At 36.7% G+C, this 21,953-nt stretch overlaps 1 protein-coding gene across 11 annotated transcripts in view; it reads left to right on the plus strand.

Moving 5' to 3' along the window:
• Positions 1–21,953, plus strand: part of LOC105257292 (protein scalloped) — a 154,393-nt gene that overhangs the window by 23,011 nt on the left and 109,429 nt on the right. For 5 of the 11 annotated variants that reach the window (XM_025413826.1, XM_011267822.3, XM_025413829.1 and 2 more), the window contains one exon: positions 16,845–16,918. The exons of the other annotated variants lie outside the window; for them this stretch is intronic. In XM_025413826.1, coding sequence (XP_025269611.1) covers positions 16,879–16,918 — 40 coding nt within the window. In that variant the 5' untranslated portion in view covers positions 16,845–16,878. Of the gene's footprint in view, positions 1–16,844; positions 16,919–21,953 lie in introns of those variants that run through there. 11 annotated transcript variants of the gene reach the window in all.

The following is a 21,953-nucleotide window of genomic DNA, read 5'->3' on the forward strand; positions in this document are numbered from 1 at the left end:
CCGTTTAATCGGATGTCCACTTGGCCGCTCGTCGACAGCCTGTCGAGATAATTGTTACCGTGTTGTCAAAACACTGAAACGATAGAACGTTCGGTCATTCGTCGCTCGTTTGTGGCGAGCGTTGAAAATCGCGAGGTGACAAAATACTCGGAGGAGACGCGCAAAATATCCGTGTGTTTAGCGCGCTTTTGAAAACGAGACCTCTTCGCAACCAATGTAACCCACATGTGCGCTTTGTGTCGGCCGAGCGTGTAATGATAGCGACAAGCAGCGGAGCAAGCAGGCGGTGGCGGCGGCTTAGCATCATTGAAAGGTCAACACGACAGAGAGAGAAAGAGAGAGAGAGAGAGAATGCACACTTGTCGCCCGGCTCGTTTACAATGCACGGTGCATCCCGACAACGACAGACACGTCGTTTTCCTTCGGTTCGTTCACCCCACACTGAAATATGTTTCGGGAGTAGTATATTATATTCAAACGAGAGACAGAGAGAGAGAGAGAGGAGAGGGGAGCAAGTAGAACGATGTTCTCTTGCACGATCAGAAGTCTGGCGATTCCTATTTCAATCGGGATTGTAAATATTCGAATAGCTATATTTTATCCGACTATTTCGAATAAATTCGATTACGAAATTATCGATTCCAGGCTTAAATATTCAAGATATTTCAATAATCTGCGAGATATCTATAATATGTCGAATCTTGTATCGTACTATTTATCTTCATGTGAATATTCGAAAATATACATATATTGAGGATTATTTCAATCATGCACGATCGAAGAGGATGTAACAAGTTTGATAAATATAGAAATAATATAAAATAAAAAGGACGTATAAAATAGAATAAAATAGAAAATATACAGAATAAGAAATAGAGAGAAAAGAGAATCATCCAAATTTTCAAAAATACATTAGATTTCTGCGTGAAATAAAAGTGATATAAAAAAAAATCCGTTTTATACTATTCAATTATATAAAATGTATCCAAGCATCTTTTTTACTCGTAATTATTTTTATTTTATCGACACATTGACATGGCCCTCTTCGGGGTTTGCGTCCCCTCGACACTTAACGCAATTCTTTCTCGGACGCGAATAACATGTTCGTTTTTCGAGCGTGCGAACAACAGCCTCCCATATTCGATCGTCCGACCGAATCACTTCCTCCTCCCCTCTCCGCCCGCTTCCCCCACCCCCCCCGTTGCTTACCCGCGATGCAATTTCGCCGTCGCGTGCGGTCGCATCTCGATGCGAACGCGACACACAGCGGGACGCGCGTCGCGGCGCTCCAATTAAACCAGCCGGCCGATTCGAAACGGATTCCCCATCTCTCGCGTTCGTCTCCATTTTCACAAATCCCGAGAGCTCGTTGTATGTATTTACGTGTCAATTCCGCGTGCGCGGTTCATTCGATTCGATAGCGAGGGGGGCGGAGGCGGACGGGGGGAGAAAGGCATCATCGTCGGGGTATCTAGAATTCGAAACCCGGGGGGGGAGGGAGAGAGAGAGAGGGGCAAGAGGGGGAGAGCCGGTTCGTTTGGCGCCCGGCCAGAGACCGACTTACCCAATTAGGTTTCATCACTGGGTCGCGGCAGCTTCCCTGGCTGCCAATATTTGCAATACCTAACTAAACTGATCCAATTATAACCAAACCGACCGACCGCTCCAACAGCCGATTGACATATAGCTTCGCTCCGCGCCAGATACGACATTGAAGCCGTTGCTGTCCCGTCGATGCCTCATCCGACGTTCATCATCGCTCGATCGACACGCGCGTTTCGCTAGAAACTTTGAGCGACGTCCGCGATAACTTCGATTTCTGAGCGTAATTGAAAAATCGACATAGAAAAGATATTGTATGCTACATATATTGAGAATTTGATTTTTATGTTTCCGAAAATCTTTTCCCCACGTGCCAAGATTGATCCTTATAAAAGGCCGCAGAGATATCGTAATGAAAATTTTTGATACTCAAAGGAATCAGCAAAAAAAGAATTTTATTTTTTGTAATAAATGTAACATTATTCAAAGATATATAATTTTATTTGGATTACAAAAAAATTTAATGTACATGTAACACTTATGTTACGTTATTTTTGCGTCACGTACTTTTTCCGCCTCATTTCTACTGTTGAAAATGGCTTAAATAATTTCTCATCTTATTTTATTAAACGTCATGTCACATTACGGTTTGCTTGAAAATAATCATACTAGGAATTATGTTATTATTTATCTGTTTTGTCATATTATTAATTCAGCTTAGAATAATTTTATATCTAACATTCAGAATGTGAATTTCTTTCAATATACTTTTTCGCATTAAAATTGCGCTTATGTTCAATGATATGTGATATGTGTCTAAAAAAATATGTGATATGTGTCTAAAAAGAAAGAATGCTTTCGTTCTTTCTCGTTCTTACTCTGATCATCCTTGACAAGTTATCTTTTCTTTATAGCCGCGTTTTTATCACAAAAACCAGCGTCGTGAATAATAAATTCCCATGAATAAAAAAAATTCTCTCTCTAGCGATTTTGCTCAATCGAATTCGCATTTTGGGACACTATGAAGGAGAGTTTCTTGTTTTTCCCGCCCGCCGGAAACGTCTTCCTCTCCGTCCAAAGCCGACGCTCGTTCCCCCGACGAGCTTCTTCCCATGGAACATTTGCGAGTTTCCTGCAGCTCGTTAATTTATTCCCCGTCGATAGGTAGGTCCTCTCTCCCGAATTCCCGATTCGCGTTCGCACACATGTGCGCTTACACACACACACACACACAAGCGAATGCTTTCGGGGTCCGAGAAGAGAGTCGATGGTAGTCCATTGGCATTGCCGGCAGTCCAGTAGGAACGTATCTACCGAGAGAGAAAGAGAACGAGGGGGAGAGGAAGGTGGGGAAAAAGGGGTGCATCGGGTGTCTATAAAGGAGAGTGCGATGGTGGAAGAAGGCCAAGAGGGGGCGGACAAGGGGCTCGCTCGCTCGCCGCTATTCCGGGCATTCGATTTGGTATTTTTCTTTGTATATCGCGGATAGTTGAAATTGTTCCGCAAGCAGGGCATTGATATATCGTCCCGCGGGTCCTTTGAGCTGCCCGCGCGGCTCCGAATTATCGTTCGCGCACTCTCACGGAACGATGCCCCCCCTCCTTCCCGCGCCTTTCTCTCTCCCTATCCTTCTCCTGCCGTCTTTACCCCCTTTCTATCCTTTCGATCCTCTTCCCTCTTTCGTTCGTCTGCGATAGCAGTCGCACATTTCTCGTCCATATCCTCTTCCCTCCTACTCCTTGCCTCCCCTATCGCGCAATCCTCGCTCCTCTACTCACCATTTTCAAACTATCGATGACTACCGGTCAATTTATCCGGCGAAACCTTTGCTTTATTTCGTCTACAGTTCGAAATGCAAGCGGCAGTCTGCGTCCTGCAAACGGACGACTTTTCTCCTCGCGTGCTTTCCACGCGGTTGCTCCTGCAGCCGATCCTTTCAACTTCTACGAGCCGCCATGTTTGCATCCTTGTCTTTCTTCCCTTCTCTATTCAGCGTGATGGACTTGATGTCACGATATCGTATTTCAATTTTAAGGAAAATCTCGTATAATTGAAAAGGAGCCTATTTTTATAGAGGATATTTTATTCGTCAAATAAAAATAGAATTGCGAAAAATTCATGATATTCAAATATAGTTTTTTTCTTTTTTTTTAGAGAAAGATTTGAGATTTTTAATATGTATTTATATATTTTTTTTCTTTCTTTCCTGCCTTCTCTCTTTGAAACGTACAAATCTTTTTTTGCGTAGACGCGTTTTTAAAATTTTTCGAGAATTATAGAATCATTTTAGATTCTATTAGAATTAAAATATATAATGTGCGTATCTTAAATTCTCTCATACCATCGCCGTTTCTTTAAATGAACGAATATTCCGCGCGGTCGTTACTTCATCTTTCTGCCGCGTTAATCGACTTGTCGACGATTATCCTGCACCACCGGTTTTTCGCGCGGAGAAAAGCGATTTTATAAGATTCTCTTTCTTTTCGCGCTCTTGGTTCGCTCTAGTATATCGAGACTTTTAAGAACCACGGCAGCACAGGTGAGCTTCATTCTTGCCTCTCGATTTCAGTCCTGCGCCTTCTTTCATGAAAGAACCTGTGCGAGGCATCCTGTGGGCTCATCCTGGAACTATGGCGCGCGATGGCTTTCTACTCTTTTTTTTTATTCTCTCTCTCTTCTCTCTCCCTTCTCTTATCCGCTTACACCGAAAGTCCGAGCTCCCCTTTGTGTGTAACGGTGAATCACGAAAGGGCGAGGGGGCCAGGTCGGCCGCGCGAGAGAAGAAGGAGTGGAAGAGGAGTAGGAGGAGGGGGAGGATGAGAAGGGTTCGGAGAGTGGCGTGGGAACAAAGGAAGGCGACGAGAAGGAAGATGCAGAGAGACGGCAGCGCATCCCAGCCTCTCCTCTCGGCTTCTCTCTCTCTCTCTCCTTTTCTCTCCATCTCCTTCTACTTCACTTTATTGCGTGTCTCTTTCTCTCTCCTTTCCGCCGCCGCCTTCCTTACCCTGAACCTCTTCCGCGCTTCCACAATCTATCTTCAGGCTTCCAATAAGAAGAAGTAAATCACTCGAAGAGAAGAGACGACGGCTACGCCGTCCTCATCGTCATCGTCGTCGTTTTCTTCTTCGGGGATCGATTGTTTTCGGGCGAAATTATTTGCCGTCTCGCGTGCGCGATTATCCGTTATTCCCCACTTCTCTCCTTACCGTGTTAAAATTAATCTCCGTTGTCTGTGTAATTAAGTATTGCGCTGCGCTGCGCAATTCCTTTGTCGCGAAAGAAGTTCGCGGTATAACGAGAAATTGACATAAAAGGGGTCCGGGTCCCTCTTGGGGTCAACCAGTCAAGTAGCTCCTTGATCAACACCCCTCCTCTCCTCTTCTCCTGTCTCTTTCTCTGTCCTTCGCTTTTATTCGTTCTATTATCTTTCTCTTAGAGCTTCATCTCGATGGGCTCACATAGCGAGTGTGTATGTTGTATGCGTGCGGGTGTGTTTGCGATGGGCCGGTTTGGGCTTCGTTCGTGATCCTCGCAGGATGCATGACGGAGAAAGGGAGAAAGAGCGCCTGGCTATGTAAGCACGCCACGAGAATGATAGAGGGGAAAGGAAGGCTGCGAGATGCCGCTTCGTAGACTTATTCTCCGAGCCGTAAGATGTAACGGGTTGCTGCCAAGTATTGCCATTGAAAAGTACCCCTGTTGGCTGTACGAAACTCGGATGACAACTCAAGTGCAAACCGGACGATTTTCGCATCAACAAATGTCGGCATGACTCATGACATATTTTTGTATCTTTGTGTATAATTTTTAATTTACGAAAAACTCTTGGAATTAATTTTACATTAATCTTACCGCTGTGAGCAAAATAATGAATTTCTTAATTTTAATATTATTAAAAGATTGAGAAATTGTTATTTAAAAGAAATTTTTTAGAAGATAAGATGTATTGAAATATTAAAATTATATATTTTATAGAAAGTTTTTATCTAGAATCGGATGGTGCAATACGATATATGATCAAATAACGTAGGAGTAATTATTTTTTATTTATTTTATAATTTTATATACACGTACAATTTATTATAATCTCTATTACAGTAAGTGATTATATAACTAACTAATACAGACGATATTACACATATTAAAAAAATATAATTTTGCTTCAAAATTCTATGGAAATTTAATATTAAAACTCGTTTAAAGTAATTTAATATTATTATATATAGATCTATTATTTCTAAATTATCTTTTTTTATAAATAATAAAATGTGGAAAAATTGAATGCATTTTTCGTTTTGCGGTGATAATCGATATAACAGGATAAATATCATTTAACTATACGGTCCAGCTCTAGCCTAAGTCGGAGTCACACTAAAGGCAAACTTGTAACGCACGTGGCACCTTCGTGGCCGCACCTGCGTGACGTCATTCAACGGTATAATGATGACTATATTTCATAATAACGACGGCAATCGAGCCTCACGAATGAATGGAAACCCGAGCGTGACTGCGAGTGAGAAACGTTCTCTTTCTCTCTCACATCCGTTGAAAATTTTTTCTGCGTGAACGATTGGATTTAATATTATATAGTGCAATGATTCTTTGATTGATCGAATAATTGAAAAATTTCCAATGGGATTTATTTTTCAATCTAAATTATTCGACTATTTTACTTTATTATAGTTTTATCAATATATAAAAATAATTTGATAAATATTTTAATTAAAAATAAAGAAAATAAAAAAATATTTTTGTGATTAATAATCTCATCAAAGGATACCGTCACATATAATATATATTTTTTTCTACCATATTTTATATACATAAAAAGTAATTTTCCTTGTAAATGGATCTTTTCGATGTGATTCCAAGAAATTTAATTAATTTTCGTAGGAATGTCAAACGGTGGATTAGCAATTAATTGCTTTTTCGCTGTCGTCATCATGCATTAATTTATTTGATATTAGAAAATTTATTCGATAAAATATATCCTATTATATTTTATCTATAATTCCTCGTTTTACTTATTTTTGTAGCGATTACTTCGCCGACTTAACGACAGTCTTTAATTGGATTTTAACGTAGCAATCGTATACGTCGTGACCGATAAACCGCTAACGTGTTTGGACGATCACAATCCTTTGTGTAATCAACTTCGACAATCTGGCTCGATACAATCTGGCCCGATAACCATTTATATTGTGTCCCCATCATTTCTCTATATATTCCGCTTCTTGCATGATAAATATGTCTGCCGCTCGATAGAATCCGTTTTTCGAGAATGACAAATAGCAATTTCACCGTTTCTATATTAGTGTGTGTTAAAATTGTTCAATTTTTAATAAACAAATCAGTTTTTCGCTTTTTTGTGCGTGAACAGTTAGAAGATAAATTTTTGAATCTATTTTATTTTTATTTGTCAGCAATTTTTTGTTTACACATGACAAAAAACTTGTTAAAGAATTGATTATATGTATATATTATTATATTTGAATCTCTATTGTTTTAAATGCACGAAAAATATATCCCTCTTGTAAATGTTTGATCAAAAAGAATCGAGTTATTTACAAAATTTGACCGAAAAAAGAATTGATAATTATAAATGAAAGCAATTTTTGTAACTTTCTATCAAATTATTGCAATCGCAAATGTAGTATAACTCTGAAATTAAAGAATTTCGTTTAATGAACCATCCTTTTAACGCGATAGATAAGTTAACGTAATTTATCGATATCTCGATCGTCCGATTACTAGACTCCTCGTTAATTGCTATGGGCGGTAATTAAGAGAGCTTTCTACAAAAGTAGCTGTGTTGTAATGAATCTTATAAAATTACAAAGTCGCTTGTGCAAGAGAACAAGTTCGTTCAATGGAAGCACTTTACGCTATTAGATTAATCGTATTTGCAAACTTTTAATTTTATATTATATAAAAGATGTTTATTTTTTTTTATACGTATCAAACTTATGTTAACATTTTGGTTTTAATTATGACATTTTATTAAACCAACGAACACACACACACACAGCAATTAGTAACGGACAATTGTCCCCCTTTAAGTATCGCTTGTCGAGTGGAATCGAATAATCTCAACTTAGTCGTAATTGAAGTCATGTTTGAGGATGCTGTTAAATTGTAACGCTAATTGCTCCCACGTGGGAAGAGGGCATTAAATGGAGAACGCGCGGAGAACAGAGCGAGTGAAATTACGAAATGCAGCGAATTATAGCGTAATGCACCGTGACGATGCTGCCGGTAAAAGCATAATCTCCGGGGAGATTTTTTTAACGCCAAAAAAAAAAAAGAAAAAAAGAAAAAGGAAGAAGGAAAATACGGGAGAAAAGGACAAAATAGAGGGGACGCGGTTTTACGCGCCGGCGAACACGCGGCGAACGCCGCGGGTCTCTGCAGAAGCGCGCGCGTCGTCCGTGGCGAGTGAAATAAAAAGGTTTATGGTTGTTTCGGGTGCTCTATCTTTAGGACCCACATATCATGGCACGCACACCGCCTGCTATCCCTTTCTCTCCCTCCCCCCCTTCTTTTTCTCTCTGCGTCCTCTCGTCTTCTCTCCTCTGTGCCTCACGACTCTCCCAGCTGAACCCTCGGCTAAGTTATTTCGCGGCTAAAATAGTCGTCGCGCGAGTGCGCTTACCAACTGAAAGGCGGCGACTCGACATCGCGGTTTCAACGCGCCAGCAGAATGCTCGCTGTCAAAATAAGAACGGATATGTCCAGCCCTTAAGGTTTCCCCAAGACTCACACGTAGCGCCCACGTAATTATAGCTCGTCCTCCGCTTCGGAGGAGCAATTTTGTAAACGGAGAATGAATATTTCGCGCATCGCGTCTTTCGCCTCTTCCAACGCGAATGACGATAAGTGCGTAGAAAATCATTGTATTTTGTATGCAAAGTAATTTTCTGAATGACGAGCAAGTAATATTCGATGTAAGGAATCGAATTATCAAAAAATTATCCAAAAATATTATTACATAATTATCCAAAAATTTTTTCTTTAATGCTTTGATTGGAACGACTATTTGTAAATGATTATTTGAAGCGTGCCTACTGTTGTACGCGATGCTTAAGTGTGCGAGAGAATCGATAGCCCGTTGAATTTAATTGCCCGTCTTTCGCGACGTGATTGCACCGTTTACAACAGCTGACGTGTAACGTCGGTCGTTATTTCTGCGCGTTACGTCGTCGAGACTCAATAAGAGCATGAGCGAACGGTCGCGATCCATGAATGAATTTCTGTAATGGTGGGGAATTTTGGCAAGTGGTTTTAGGCACCGCCATAGACCAGCTCTAGAAACGATTTCCCGGTATATTTCGTCTTCTCTAGCCGCTCTCAAGTCGAGCTCTCGGTTTCTTGGCTCGTGTGCAATTTCAATTATCTTTGCCGGGTGACGTGAAGACATGATTCGGCGACTTGACGTCTATCTGGCGACGACTGCGGAAGGTCGGAGCGATCGTGATCGATCTTGCTATAGGAAATTGTGAAATTCTAACGACTCGAGCGGTCAACATCGTCCTTCGCATGAATGACGGTCGTAATTTTTACAGCGTCAGCTATTGCGCTTGGCATCGCGAGGGGTCAGCCTTCCAGAGAATCGATGACAAAGCAGTTATGATGAAAAATACGTAATGAATTCTTCAAAATAGACCATTAACAGAGAGTTAATTAACTTGTCTCTGATATCCCATATCATCTATGTTGATAATATCTTTAATTATCAAAGCTTTTTTACTTTTATCTGAATAATCTCATTCAAAGTTTTTTTTGAGTCTATTTTTTATAGTTACTTTCGACCTTTATCTAGCGAGTGCTTATCTCGATGTCATGAGAAATTTAATGTAAACGACGATAATAACTTGGAAATCAACTTTCTCCAGTTTGCGGCATTTTTGAATAGAAATGAATCACACGATCGAATTTGTCTTCCCTTCCCATGAGTTACATGACTTTGTCCGACGAGCGGAGAAATACGACTCAGACGCCGACTTGGCGCGATCGAATTTCACCTCGGAATTTTCCCCTGCCGTTTTAATAGAATTCACCGGGGACTGTCTCTCAATTATTCATCGAATACGCTTTTCAAACTTTCTTTCGTCTTTTCGTGCCACGTTTGACACGGCGCGCAACTCGAGAAAAATGAAAAAGAGGGAGAGAGAGAGAGAGAGATTGCGATTCATGATTATCGGTGAATGATTCACGATCGGCTAATCTTCGCGTTTATCCACCGACGGCGAATTATTACTCGCGAATAATGGCGACGGCGAATTATTACTCGCGAATAATGGCGACGGCGGTGCTTTGCTTCGCCGGTGTTTAAAACGGAGTTAAATATTTAAATCGACACAGGCACACGCGCCCACGCTCGACGCCTACCTACCTACCCGGGCGAATCACCAGGCGGAATGTATCCTCGCTGCAGCTGTCGCTTGTTCACAATCGATCTATGATCGCTCGATCGCGAACAATCGCGTGACGCTGTTCGCGATCCAAAAATTGCTCGTTTATACGCTACGATTCCCGAACGTGTCATTTGTGTCGATGGATCTAAAATGCTCAATGATATTGTCTACAAACATTAGTTAAAATTAACCGACTCTTCATTCCTTTCTACTTTTGTCCCTTTTATTTTAAACTTTCTCTCTGGAAAAGAAAAGGTAATTAGTCAAACCTTAACTGTGTAACTCACAGTTATGACTAGTAAATTTTCGATAATCCTCTAAGGATTATCAGTTATTAGTCATAATTGTGAGTTACACAGTTAAGGTTTGACTAATGTTTGGAACTAATGCGTTTGTAGACAATCATTGAGCGTTTTAGATTTATCGACACAAATGACGTGTTCAAATATCTTGACATAAATTTTTGAAAGTTATGATAAAATTATAATAATAAATTACAATATAATAATGAAAGGTATAACAATAAAGAATAATAATAATTAATAAATAATAATTTTTGAAAGTTATAATAAAATTATAATAATAAATATAACATTCAAAATTATAGAAAAAATTTTTTTTTGTTCAATAAATATTTTTGTTTCAATCTTTCTCTTAACTCTACTATTTTCCGTACTACTCGAGTTCATATTCATTCATTATGCGACATGACGTAAGAATCAACGGGTCATACACGGCCGCGATAACGGCGACCGCTCGTAGAATTTATTTACAAAATGAACAGCAGCAGGCAGTAAATTAATATGACTTCGTAATTCTTCGTATACTTCCTGATGCATGATAATAATGCGATAAGATTGCGCAAATTATCGTTCGCTTTCTGTATGAATTGCTTGAATGAAATGTATTTTGAAATCTTGCGATATTTCATTCACATATTTTTCAAAGAGCATAATCTATATCACCAAGTAAATTTATGTGTTTATCTGCTGCTAAAGTTAACTCTAAAGAACAAAAGTTATTGTATTTAAAACACAAGTAATATTATGAATGAATAATTTGCATAAAGTTGTTTTGAAAGATTTATGTTAAAAATATAGCCAAATAAATGAAGGCGAGAAAAAAAATACTTGTCTTTCGAGTGAAACAAATTTTGATAAATTTTACGAGTTAATAATATTTTTTAAAAATATTACATCAGATACTTAATTTCCAGTTGTTTTAGATTTATCATTTTTCTGTCACGCTTATATAGATTATATTGTTTAAAAGTCATTATAGTTTTCTTTCTCCAACGCTTCTTTTTCCTTTTCTTTTCCTTCCTTACATTAGTAAAATTCTTTCCGATACTCGGGCAATCGCTGTCTAATTAAACTTTTTTCCCTTTTCCCAAATGATAACTATCAGTTACTCAAAATCCATTAGCGAGAAGAAAAGAAAGAAGTAGATGTAATTATTTTCGATTCGAAGCACACAGTTTCACATTAGTGCTCTGGCCGGTGGCCAAGCGTGGGCGTTTACGAGAAGTAACAGAAAGACGCGTGTTACGTCGTTTCGAATTGGCGGCTTCTTTCATTAATCGACCGGAAGGAGGGGTTTCTCGGGAGGGGTTTCTTCTCCCCCGCGATTCACAATCAATCGTCTTTACTCGGAGATCGAAGGCACATCGCCACGGGATGTTTGGGGAAACGAGATAAATCATTTGAAATGAATTTAAGAAACGGCAATATTTAAAGACACAGGGACATCTTGATTCACGATGTCACGACTTTCGAAAAGATGAAAAATAATGCGGTTTTTTTTATAAGCGTAATAAATTATTTCATTTATATCTGGAATGGAATTTACATTTTTTTCATTACGTTGAAAAAAAGGAACTTTATACATGATGAAATAAACGAATGCTCGGAGTGAAATATTCATTAATTTTTTTATGTATAAAAATACGATAAACTCGCGAAACATGTGCACGACTGTGCTGCCAATTTTATAGATTATGGAGATGTGATGTGCGAACGTCAATGTTAACCATGAAATTCTTTTTTTCTGTTTCAGGTAAGTGCATCACGTTTTCCAGTTTGTTTTGCCATCGTGCGTACGTATATATGTAAGCGGCATTGCGTATGCGTTCGACGGATGCGATACCAGGTTACGTATGCATAATAATCGCATTTACCAGCTCTCGTCGGGCTGCTCGTAGATATACTGCTTTAATCTTCCCATTTTTTGCTCTCTTTCTCTCTTTCCTCATTTCCTAGTTTCCCGCGATTTGCATTTTTCATAACTAAATATCACATAGTAAACAGACGCGTGTTACATCGTTGCGTTTTTTTTTCATCGCAATCTACGATCGGCTTTTTGCGACGTATTCGTATTCCAGTTTTAGGTAATCAATTCTTTTCGACACATTAATCTACATTTAAAAAAATTTAGATGTTAAGGATATTATTATTTTTATTTTTTTAATAATATTGATGCATTGTTTTATGAAACTTTTTATAGAATTTTTATTATATCTCGTGCACGTATGTGTGATATTTATGATATAAAGGGATTATTATATATAAAAGCCACGTTTCTCTCAGGTAAAAATATCTTCGTATATTCATAAAGGGGAATTTATTTCAAAGAAGTACAAAGAATCAAACGGTGAACTCATTTCTCCCCCATGACAATTCCCCGCTAGGAAATCGTTAGTCGCGTTATTCGCTAATTTATTGTTCCACGGACTAATTCATTCCGCGTTCCTTGTTCGAGGGCATTATTCACGCCATTCGGCCAGAGTGGCACATGCATTTTTGTTCAAGAGACGTCATTACGTAAATCGTCGTAGATACCAGGTAGAAAAACCTTCTTGCAAAATGCAGTTATGCATTCAAAGCGTCCGACGTTCCCTTGTTGTTGCTACTACAACCTACGCGATCCGCTATGATTTATATCGCGATTTCTGCGAATTATGCAAGACTCGGGAAAGCTGGAAGATGCGAGGAAGATAATTTTTTTAGTTCGACGATGGAGAAAGAGAGAGAAATAGTCTGCATACATACACACGCGCGCGCGCGGCTTTTGTACTTTTAATACCGATTCTTTCGTAATAGAATTTGCACAAAGCCGATTAAATCTTTACGCAAAGTTCCATCCTTTCACCTGCGAATGTTTCGAATAATTTAAAATTGATTTTCCTCCCGAGATGCAGTCAGTGACAAATTGTCATACAACCGGAAAAAGCAAGAGGGATAGAAATATATCGCAAATAATAAATTTCTAAATGATCGATTGTAAAAGGTAGGATATTAAGGATGCGAGGAACGAAAGATCTTGTAATATAAGTACCTCTACACATAAGATGTGTCAGAGATGTATGACATGCTCGTCTCGTCACGAGAGTCGGCAATAATATTTCAAGTAAATGATTGCGTGAGTTTCTCAGACAGATAATAAACCTATCCGATAATAAACGATAATTATTGCTAATGCTATCATTATATTGTTCCACGTACACGGTGACTAGCGATAAAGCGTCGTCTCCCTCGAACTGAAGCACCGACTTTTTCCAGATTTACTCGCGTCGCGCGCGCTCACGTTTATCCGTTAACGAGCTTTAAACGTTTACAATTCGATAAGAGAGACTGCGCTCGTCATCGATCTTTATTCGTTCTTGAATTTCGCGTCGCGCTCCGACACGCCTTGCGGCGATTACGGAAACGCTCTCGTGCCTCTTCTTCTCTTTTATTGCATGTTGCCCCTGGAATTTTGATAAATCTCCCTCGCGCGAGCGAGCGCGAAAGTACAACCTTCTCGATGAATTTATTTACCGAGTTTTGCGAGACTTTCCACGTTCTTCATGTACGCGATAATCTTCAAGTATAAATTAGTCGTGATAAGAAGGTACTTCTTTGTCGGCTCGTTCTTCGCGTAACGTTGCGTGTTGCGAATCATCCCAGAGACGGATCGGCAAAGTGCAACGGAAAACTTGAATAATGACCTAATGATAGTTCTTTTCTTTTCTGACGATGTGATGTAATTTGACGTGTTATTCTTTTCTACAATTTTCAAATTTCCGACATCGTGACGACAAGAGAACGAGTTAAAAATTTGTTCGCGTTTAATTTTATAATTTTAACGATATAAAATATTTGTCACTGTTTGATATTATTATCAATTTTGACAAGAGAACTATTTCAAAATATGATAACGAGTATCTGTCCGCGTTATTATTATCGGAGAATTTTTCTGAGATTAATTTTCTAAAAATTAAAACTTCAAAGTATTACATGTTTTATCAAGAAATTTATAAAATAATTTTATTTAGATTTTTTTTTATAAATTTCAATTAATTATATATTTATATGAAATTAATTCTGTGTAATAGTTCGCTTCTGTGTAAATATTCGCTTAGATACGTTTTATAATACTTCCTAAAAATTTATTAACTGCGGCCCTGAAAAGTCATATCCGCTTCTAGTTCCATCTATATTTTCTGCTCTGTAGAGTGTACCGATAATACGTTGTATACGTTATATACGTGTTTGTGCACACCTCCCAGCCGAAAGACACTTGATCATATAATACTTGAAGGAGTCGCCAGACCGTGATCGTTACACAGGTAGGCAGTCGTATAAAAGAAATTAACGTTCGTTCTCTAACTACGTTTTCGCTCTTTAAATTCGCGCTTTAAATCAAGACAAGGAAAATGCATTACTTTATGGCACGATTCTTATCCGAAGCTAAAATTACAGCCACTCACATAACGTATCAGCGGCGTTGCTTAACATGTCAATTTGATCCTCATGTAAATTGCTCGGTGTTTCCTGTCTCGAAGTGTTAAAGCGCACGAAATACCATAAAAATTCTATATTTTACCATTAATTTACGTGGCATCAAAAAATCTGATAAATCTGTTGGAATATTCAGTTTTAAATTGAACGCAAATGACATAATAAAAATATGATTTATGGAGATGTATGATTCATGGAAAAATATAATTTACATTTATAAAATCATTCGCATATTTAGTTTAATGAAACGAATTATTTTCAATGTGTTACAAAAGTTGATAAATTACATTTTTCCCTGCAAAATGAGATTGTACTTTTAAAGTACACATTTGCTTTCAAATATCATTGTTTGACATGGATGAATAAGGCTATTTTAATCATTTCTAGCTACAAGTCTATAATAATTTCACATAATGAATAAAATGATCTAAATTTAAATTTCTTAGCTAAAATTTGTAATTTTAACCACAACGTTTAAATATATATCTTTTCTTCAGCTAAAATAAAGTTATAGAAAGAAGAAGCCACGATAATTTCATTTGATGCACTTACATATTACAAGTTGAAAATAAAGATAATTAATCATTTATGAGACGATATTTTATAGAATCACTGCGTACAAGAAAATTTTGTATCTGAGTGCATTTGAGATTAATGTGTCTTTATAAGAGAACAGTCATTTGAAAATAGAAAAGCTACTGAATTATTTGGCATTAGAGAGATAAATTTCTCTAATTATAATTATTTAATATGACTATCCCTTAATATAATTCTGTAATTATTAAATATACTGCGCTAAAAGAAAAAGAGAAATATAAGATTTCCTAATAGATATTTAAGAGTTGATATGTTTAAAGTATTTTCTTTTTAACAAATTTGTAAATAACTTCTTTTATTTCTTCTAACAAATATGTAAATAAAAATTTAAATACCGCTTAAATTTGCATTTCAAATGCGGTATTTTAATTTACAAAATTTAAAGTGAAAAGAAAAATTAAAATATTGCATTTAGATAAGCATGATTTTTAATATTTAATAAACACGCATATCTATGCAATATTTTAGAATTTTTCTTTTCACTTTATATTTTAAACTTTAAAATTTGCAAATTTAAATGGTATTTAAATTTTTATTTACAAATTTGTTTAAAAAAAAAAGTAACGTCTCTAATCATTTTAAACATAATAAATCGTAAATGCGTACAATTTTTCTTAACAATCGCAAAAATATTCCTTCGCACTATTTTTGTATGGATATCTGCATTTTCGCACAAAATAAATATTTCTATTATTAATATATTAGCATTGAGATTTTTTCGAATATTGCATTTTTCGATGTTTTCGATTACACATAAATATCGCGACTTTTCTAACTCGCGTAATAATAACGCGGAAACATTCACGTGATATATAGTTCTGATTTGTACTCATATTTCGCTGATACGAACCGTGGTCAATCGAAGAGAGCGACGGTGGCGACTGAATTATTATCATGATATGCATCGGGAATATTTAATCGACGAGAGAGTCATACACGTGTGCATGCGTACGTCTCTCGCGGTGAGAACGATCGGCCAATCACCGCCGCCAGTCGGGACGATAAAGCCGGAATTGATCTGCGTATTTGTAAATCCGCACCGCATCCCAAAGCGCAGGTCAGCCGGCTCGTAACCCCTCGTTCCACCTCCCCCTTCCCCCGGTTGCGTAATCTCCGAGCTTTTAGAAGTCATTTCGGGATTTGATTTATCGAATGGTCCACGCGCGCGCGCTGCAAGATTGAGCGAAGCAAGAGATAAGGCATACATTGCATTTTTCACATTAATCACGTTCCATAAATGCGTCTTCGATATAAAAAATCGCACGTCTGCTTGAAAAAAATGGGAGCGAATTACTAACAAATACAAATTAAAAACAAGCATCCCCGAAATTACGTGTCTTCTGACTTTTTTAACAGTCATCTATGATTCTATCAAACGTCATTGATCGGAAATATGTAATATTAACACTAGAAAAGTTTGTGTATCTTATGTAACGGGCTTTAAAAATTATTATGTTATTATGGAGATTTATTAAGATTTACTATTGATTCGCTGAAATTGATTTTTTTACAGATGAAAATTAACAGAGATAACACAATTAGAAAGAATGTCTCAAGTACTTCAAAAATATCTACAACAACAAAAAAGTTAGTGATTGTTATTAATTATATATTTATTATAATATATTAATTATATAGAATATTTCTTTTTAAGAATCCTCCAATACATGCGAGGTCTTGCATAGTTTATTAAGATTTTTACATATAGCTATGATCCGCACGCACGTATACATAATTTATTTTTCTATCCCATAGATATTTTTTGCCACTTGTGTAGAAAAAACTTTCTAACACCAATAGCCGGATACTTGCCCGAAGGTACCGTCTATGTCATCGTTTACTTAATCGCGGCTTAATGGCCATTTCTAATCTCTCTGACTGGTCTTTTTCTGACTAATCTCTTTTCCGTTTCTTAACGGACGAGGCACCTATTATATTTTCCAAGTGTGCGTGTATGTACGTGTTGTACTGAAAACGAGATACCGTATATCAACGTTATAATAAATCACCAGAAACGTCCACAGGTAAAAGATGCCGGGTCCGACTTACTGCAGGTTACGGCTTATATAAGTTCTTTCAAGATTGCACCGAGTGCGTTGTCGAGATTCGTCCTCGAGCGATCATTAGATGAGATTAAAGACAATTATCGGGCTGATACCATTTTATAACTCAATTCTTGGGTAAAATAATCTCTTTTTCAGAAATACACAGTTAAATGCACATTAAAGTTCCAAATGTCTAGACGAAGTATTTTAGTATCATGATTTTAATATGATCGCAATTTGTTCATCGCAAATTGTCTCAGCTTTATTCAGAACTTAAATGTTCCTTGAAATAAATTAAATGTCTTTCTTAAAATATGTTACACATTAAATGTGTATGACAAGATCACTAATATAAAGACACGTACATATATTCCCGATAATAATAATTTTTCTAAATATATTAAAAAATAATAGTATTTTCCAATCGTTAGGTTATAGATCAAAATGTTAAATTCTAAACTTAGAAAACTAAAAGAAGAAGAAAAGAGAAACAAGCTCTAAATTATATTAAAATGAAAGATACAATTGTGATAATAAATCATAAGATAAACATTGATGAAATATGCCGTAATAAGTTGAAGATAAAATTTATAGTTAAATTTATAGAGAACTTATATTACATGTTACATGTTACAGTTTAGATTACAATTTTTGTATTACAAGTAAATATAAAAATTATCTGCATATTATAGCATCGGAATCTTAACTCGAAACATCAATAATTTCAATGAATTTTAGTTGTTTATTACGAGACAGATGAATTTAAATGAACAATAATTTTTTACTCTGCTTCTGGCGACGCAACGTCGCTTCTCTAATCTCGGTAGATGAACCGTCACCAGAAATAGTCGCTGTTTTGTCTCCCGATTGCAGACCGAAGACCGCCTGCACTCGGAGATTCTCAGCACGCTTCTCTTTATCGTCTATTTCCGATCCTCTTTCTCTCTATCTCTCTTCTCCTTTTCCTCGTGTCTCTCTCTTTTTCTTTCCATTTTGTAAAGATCCGTAGAATAACCTCCCAATATCCCGCAAATGTATGATGCAGAAGTTAAAGTGAGAGAGGAACAAATCGTGTTAGATAGATTGCGAATCGAAAATAGAAATGGCCGTTATGCTTATTCACCGGAAATATCACCTTATCGAGAACGTGTTTAGAAAATGCATGAAACATCGTTAAAATATAATTACCACTGTTATCACCGTCGCTTTTTTTTGTCGTCCCCCTTTATCTTTGTTTTAGAAACTGGTTGACAATTTTATCGGCGAATGAATCTTTTTTTTACTCCTTTCTCTTTTTTTATCGTTGTTAATATTATTATTTTTTGTATCGGTATCGTAAAGTTGAATAAATTATGATGAATAAATTAGCATACACAATTGGAAAATGACTTGATTTCTTGTTATCAAGTAAATTAATCTGCAAAGATAATCCTGCAAATTATATTGCAATTGTACTGTATGTCAAATTTATTAACTAAAAAAAGGAAAATGAATTGTTCGTGTGATTGTAATTAATACAATCTATTTAATATTTCTTATTCGTGAATTAACTTTTTTCTCGCGAATTATATCACATATGTCATTAGTTATTAAACTACTACTTATCATGCATCTCTTATCTAACATCTTAATATGCAGAAAAGAGAGACAGAGAGAAAGAATATTATTGAATAAAATAATTCTACAAAAAAATTATTATTTTGTAGCATAAATTGAGATCCGATTATCATCATTTATTCGCCGGGCAGAGATATCTCCTTATCGGGGGACGTGTTTAGAAAATGCATGAAATATTGTTAAAAGTTATTACTGCAGTTATCGTGAAATATCACCGTTGCAATGCATATGCAATAAGAAATCCGCCAGGATACAGTAGCCGGCGACGTGAATAGCGACGCGAGTGTAAGAATCCTTTCTCCCTCACGCGCGGCAGCCTGCTGCACCTGATTGCATAAACGTCGTAACCGGCAACTCGGTTGTATGTGTGTATATCTGTATGTTGCTCTGCACTACCGCGCAACGTCCTGAAATGCACTGACCTTCTATTGTTCACCAGACAAATCGCCGCTCGCGATGCTTCTCTATACCGATTTGCCGACGAAGAGACAGAGAAGAGGATTTGCCTCTTCGTGGCAAATCTCGTTGTGAGAGACAGACAGATGGACAGAGAGAAAATGAGAGAGAGAAAGCGATGATTACATCGCGATGCATCTTGACCTTTTTCGCGGCCCTCGCAAATGTCATTAAACCGGAGATCGTGACGATCCGTGCTCGAAATAGGCCTCGAGGCAATTGATATTTTTTTTAATCGAAACGATGAAAGAGAAAGAAAGAGAGAGAGAGGAAACGTCGCTTTCACACGGAAGCAAACGTGTAGAAAATAAGCGGAAATAGAGTAAAGTCAAATAATCCAAAAAGTTGACTCGATTAACTCTTTTATATCTCGAATTTATTTATTTATTCATTTCAATCTTACGGAATATTATTTTATTTATATTGTTTTTATTTATATTTATTTTATTACATATTTTTTATTATTAATTGAATTAATATTTTAATGTATTGAAAAATTATTCAGGGCAAGTTACGAAAATGTAATATAATCTTTATTCTGAATAGCTTTTAAGTATAGTATTTTGAGTGTATCATCGGAATTATGTTTTACATAATATTCGCATGTGCGTTGCAACGTACGCAAAAATGTGCGTAGATAATAGAATGTGAAATTTGCATAAAACCGCGTACATGTTGGTGGTGCAATGATACACACGACGACGAGGGAAGGAGATGGCCGGTTACAAAGTAAGACACTTGCAGATTGCAGTTAGCGTTACCGCGGTTAAGCGCATTATGCACGCTTGCAGCGACTCGTAAGGCGCTCTTTTCTCCTTCCCTCCTCCTCTCTTTCTCTTTCTTTCTCCACTTTCTCTCTTTGTCCTATTTCTATTGTTCATCTTCTCTTCCCATTACAAGAGTCTCCAAGGAAAAGATGTGTCAGGAAAAAAATAAAAACCTCAGCGAAAAATGCTTCACATGACATTAATCTTGTTTTGAGTTTTTCTGCTTTATTTTATATCATTTTGCAATTATCAAACGTTGTTGTATTATTATGAAAAATGTATTTCTCTTAAATGTGAATCTAGTATATAAGTGGAATATATGATATGTGATTTATCAATCGTGTAGCAATATAACTTGAAAATTATATCTTCTTTATTTTCCGGAGCAAACAAGTAAAATATTTAATACTATATAAAACTCAGGAATTTCCGGAACACATATAATATGTGACTAATAAGTCACATATTAATATTAACTTTAAAATCCTAATTCCTTCATTTTTCAGTACAAGAGAGTAAAATATTTAAACTAAAACTCGGAAATTTCCTTATATAGTACACGCTTTTTTATATAGATTTATGCAATTTAAACTGCAATTTATACTCTCTCTCTAGAATAGTTACACATGTGCGAAAAGTATTCAATTTAATTTTATCAGTTTATTTTTTCTTCCTGAAAAACTCACACATAGAAAGCAAACTCACGTTTTTCCACGTAACTGGAATATTTTCCATCTGCGTGGCTCCTGTACGTTCTTCTATCATAAACTGTCATTGTTTCATATCGCAAAAATTTTCGCAATCACGCGAATTCTTTGTCGTACAATTTGTGCGTGCGATTTCGGTCGTTTCGTTCCGATCTGTCACGTAAAAAACGCGTATCTTTTATAACTTTTATAAAAGCCGAGCATGTGGACGCGAATGCGTATCTCGTGTTCGGGAAACGTGAAACAATGCGATACAAATGCACGGCGCCAATCGGTCGCCCGTACCTGTTTTTTACCTGCCGTTGTCGCACCTATAAATCGGTCAAAGTCTACGTTCCTTTGTCCCCGACTAAATCGCGTCTATTGTAGTGCCCCATGGGTCGTGCCTCCCTCAATCGGACCCACATTTTATGGTCATTTAACAATAAACCGCATATTAAACCGCGTTATTTATGCATGAAAATGAAATTATTATGACGGTAGAATAACTATAATAACGCTGTAATATAATTCGCATTTCCAGTTGTGTAAAAGTCACATTTTGCATTCAAATTGTCGGGCTTTGTTTTCGACAGATATCAAAATCCGAATCCACGCACAGAGGTTTAGGGGAAAAGCCAATAATTCATCCGTGCGATATTTGTTGTTTATTGACAACAGGTACGGAAAGCCAGATAACATCGTTTTTACTCTTTTCACAAACAATGTGAGGTTCTGGTATCATTTAATGTCAAACCCACACATTTCAAAGTTTCTCGAAAACAGCATTTGTCGATGAATGTTTTTATTAAATCTCTATTTTAAAAAACAGGTATTTTTTGCACGTTATAATCCATAGTTTTCGTTTTGGTAAATCATATTTATCGGAGATGTAAAATTTATTATTAAACGCGATGCTCTGGTAGAAAAAGCTACCGCAAGCTGAAACTTTTCTACATTATTTGTTGCAATTACGCAACATCTCAATTTAAATCGTCGCGCAAAATCATGCAAAAAAAAATAAGTTTTGCGTTGTATTAACGATCAATAT

This window comes from Camponotus floridanus, unplaced genomic scaffold, assembly GCF_003227725.1.
Source record: "Camponotus floridanus strain SB8 unplaced genomic scaffold, Cflo_v7.5 scaffold70, whole genome shotgun sequence".
NCBI classification, from domain to species: domain Eukaryota; kingdom Metazoa; phylum Arthropoda; class Insecta; order Hymenoptera; family Formicidae; genus Camponotus; species Camponotus floridanus.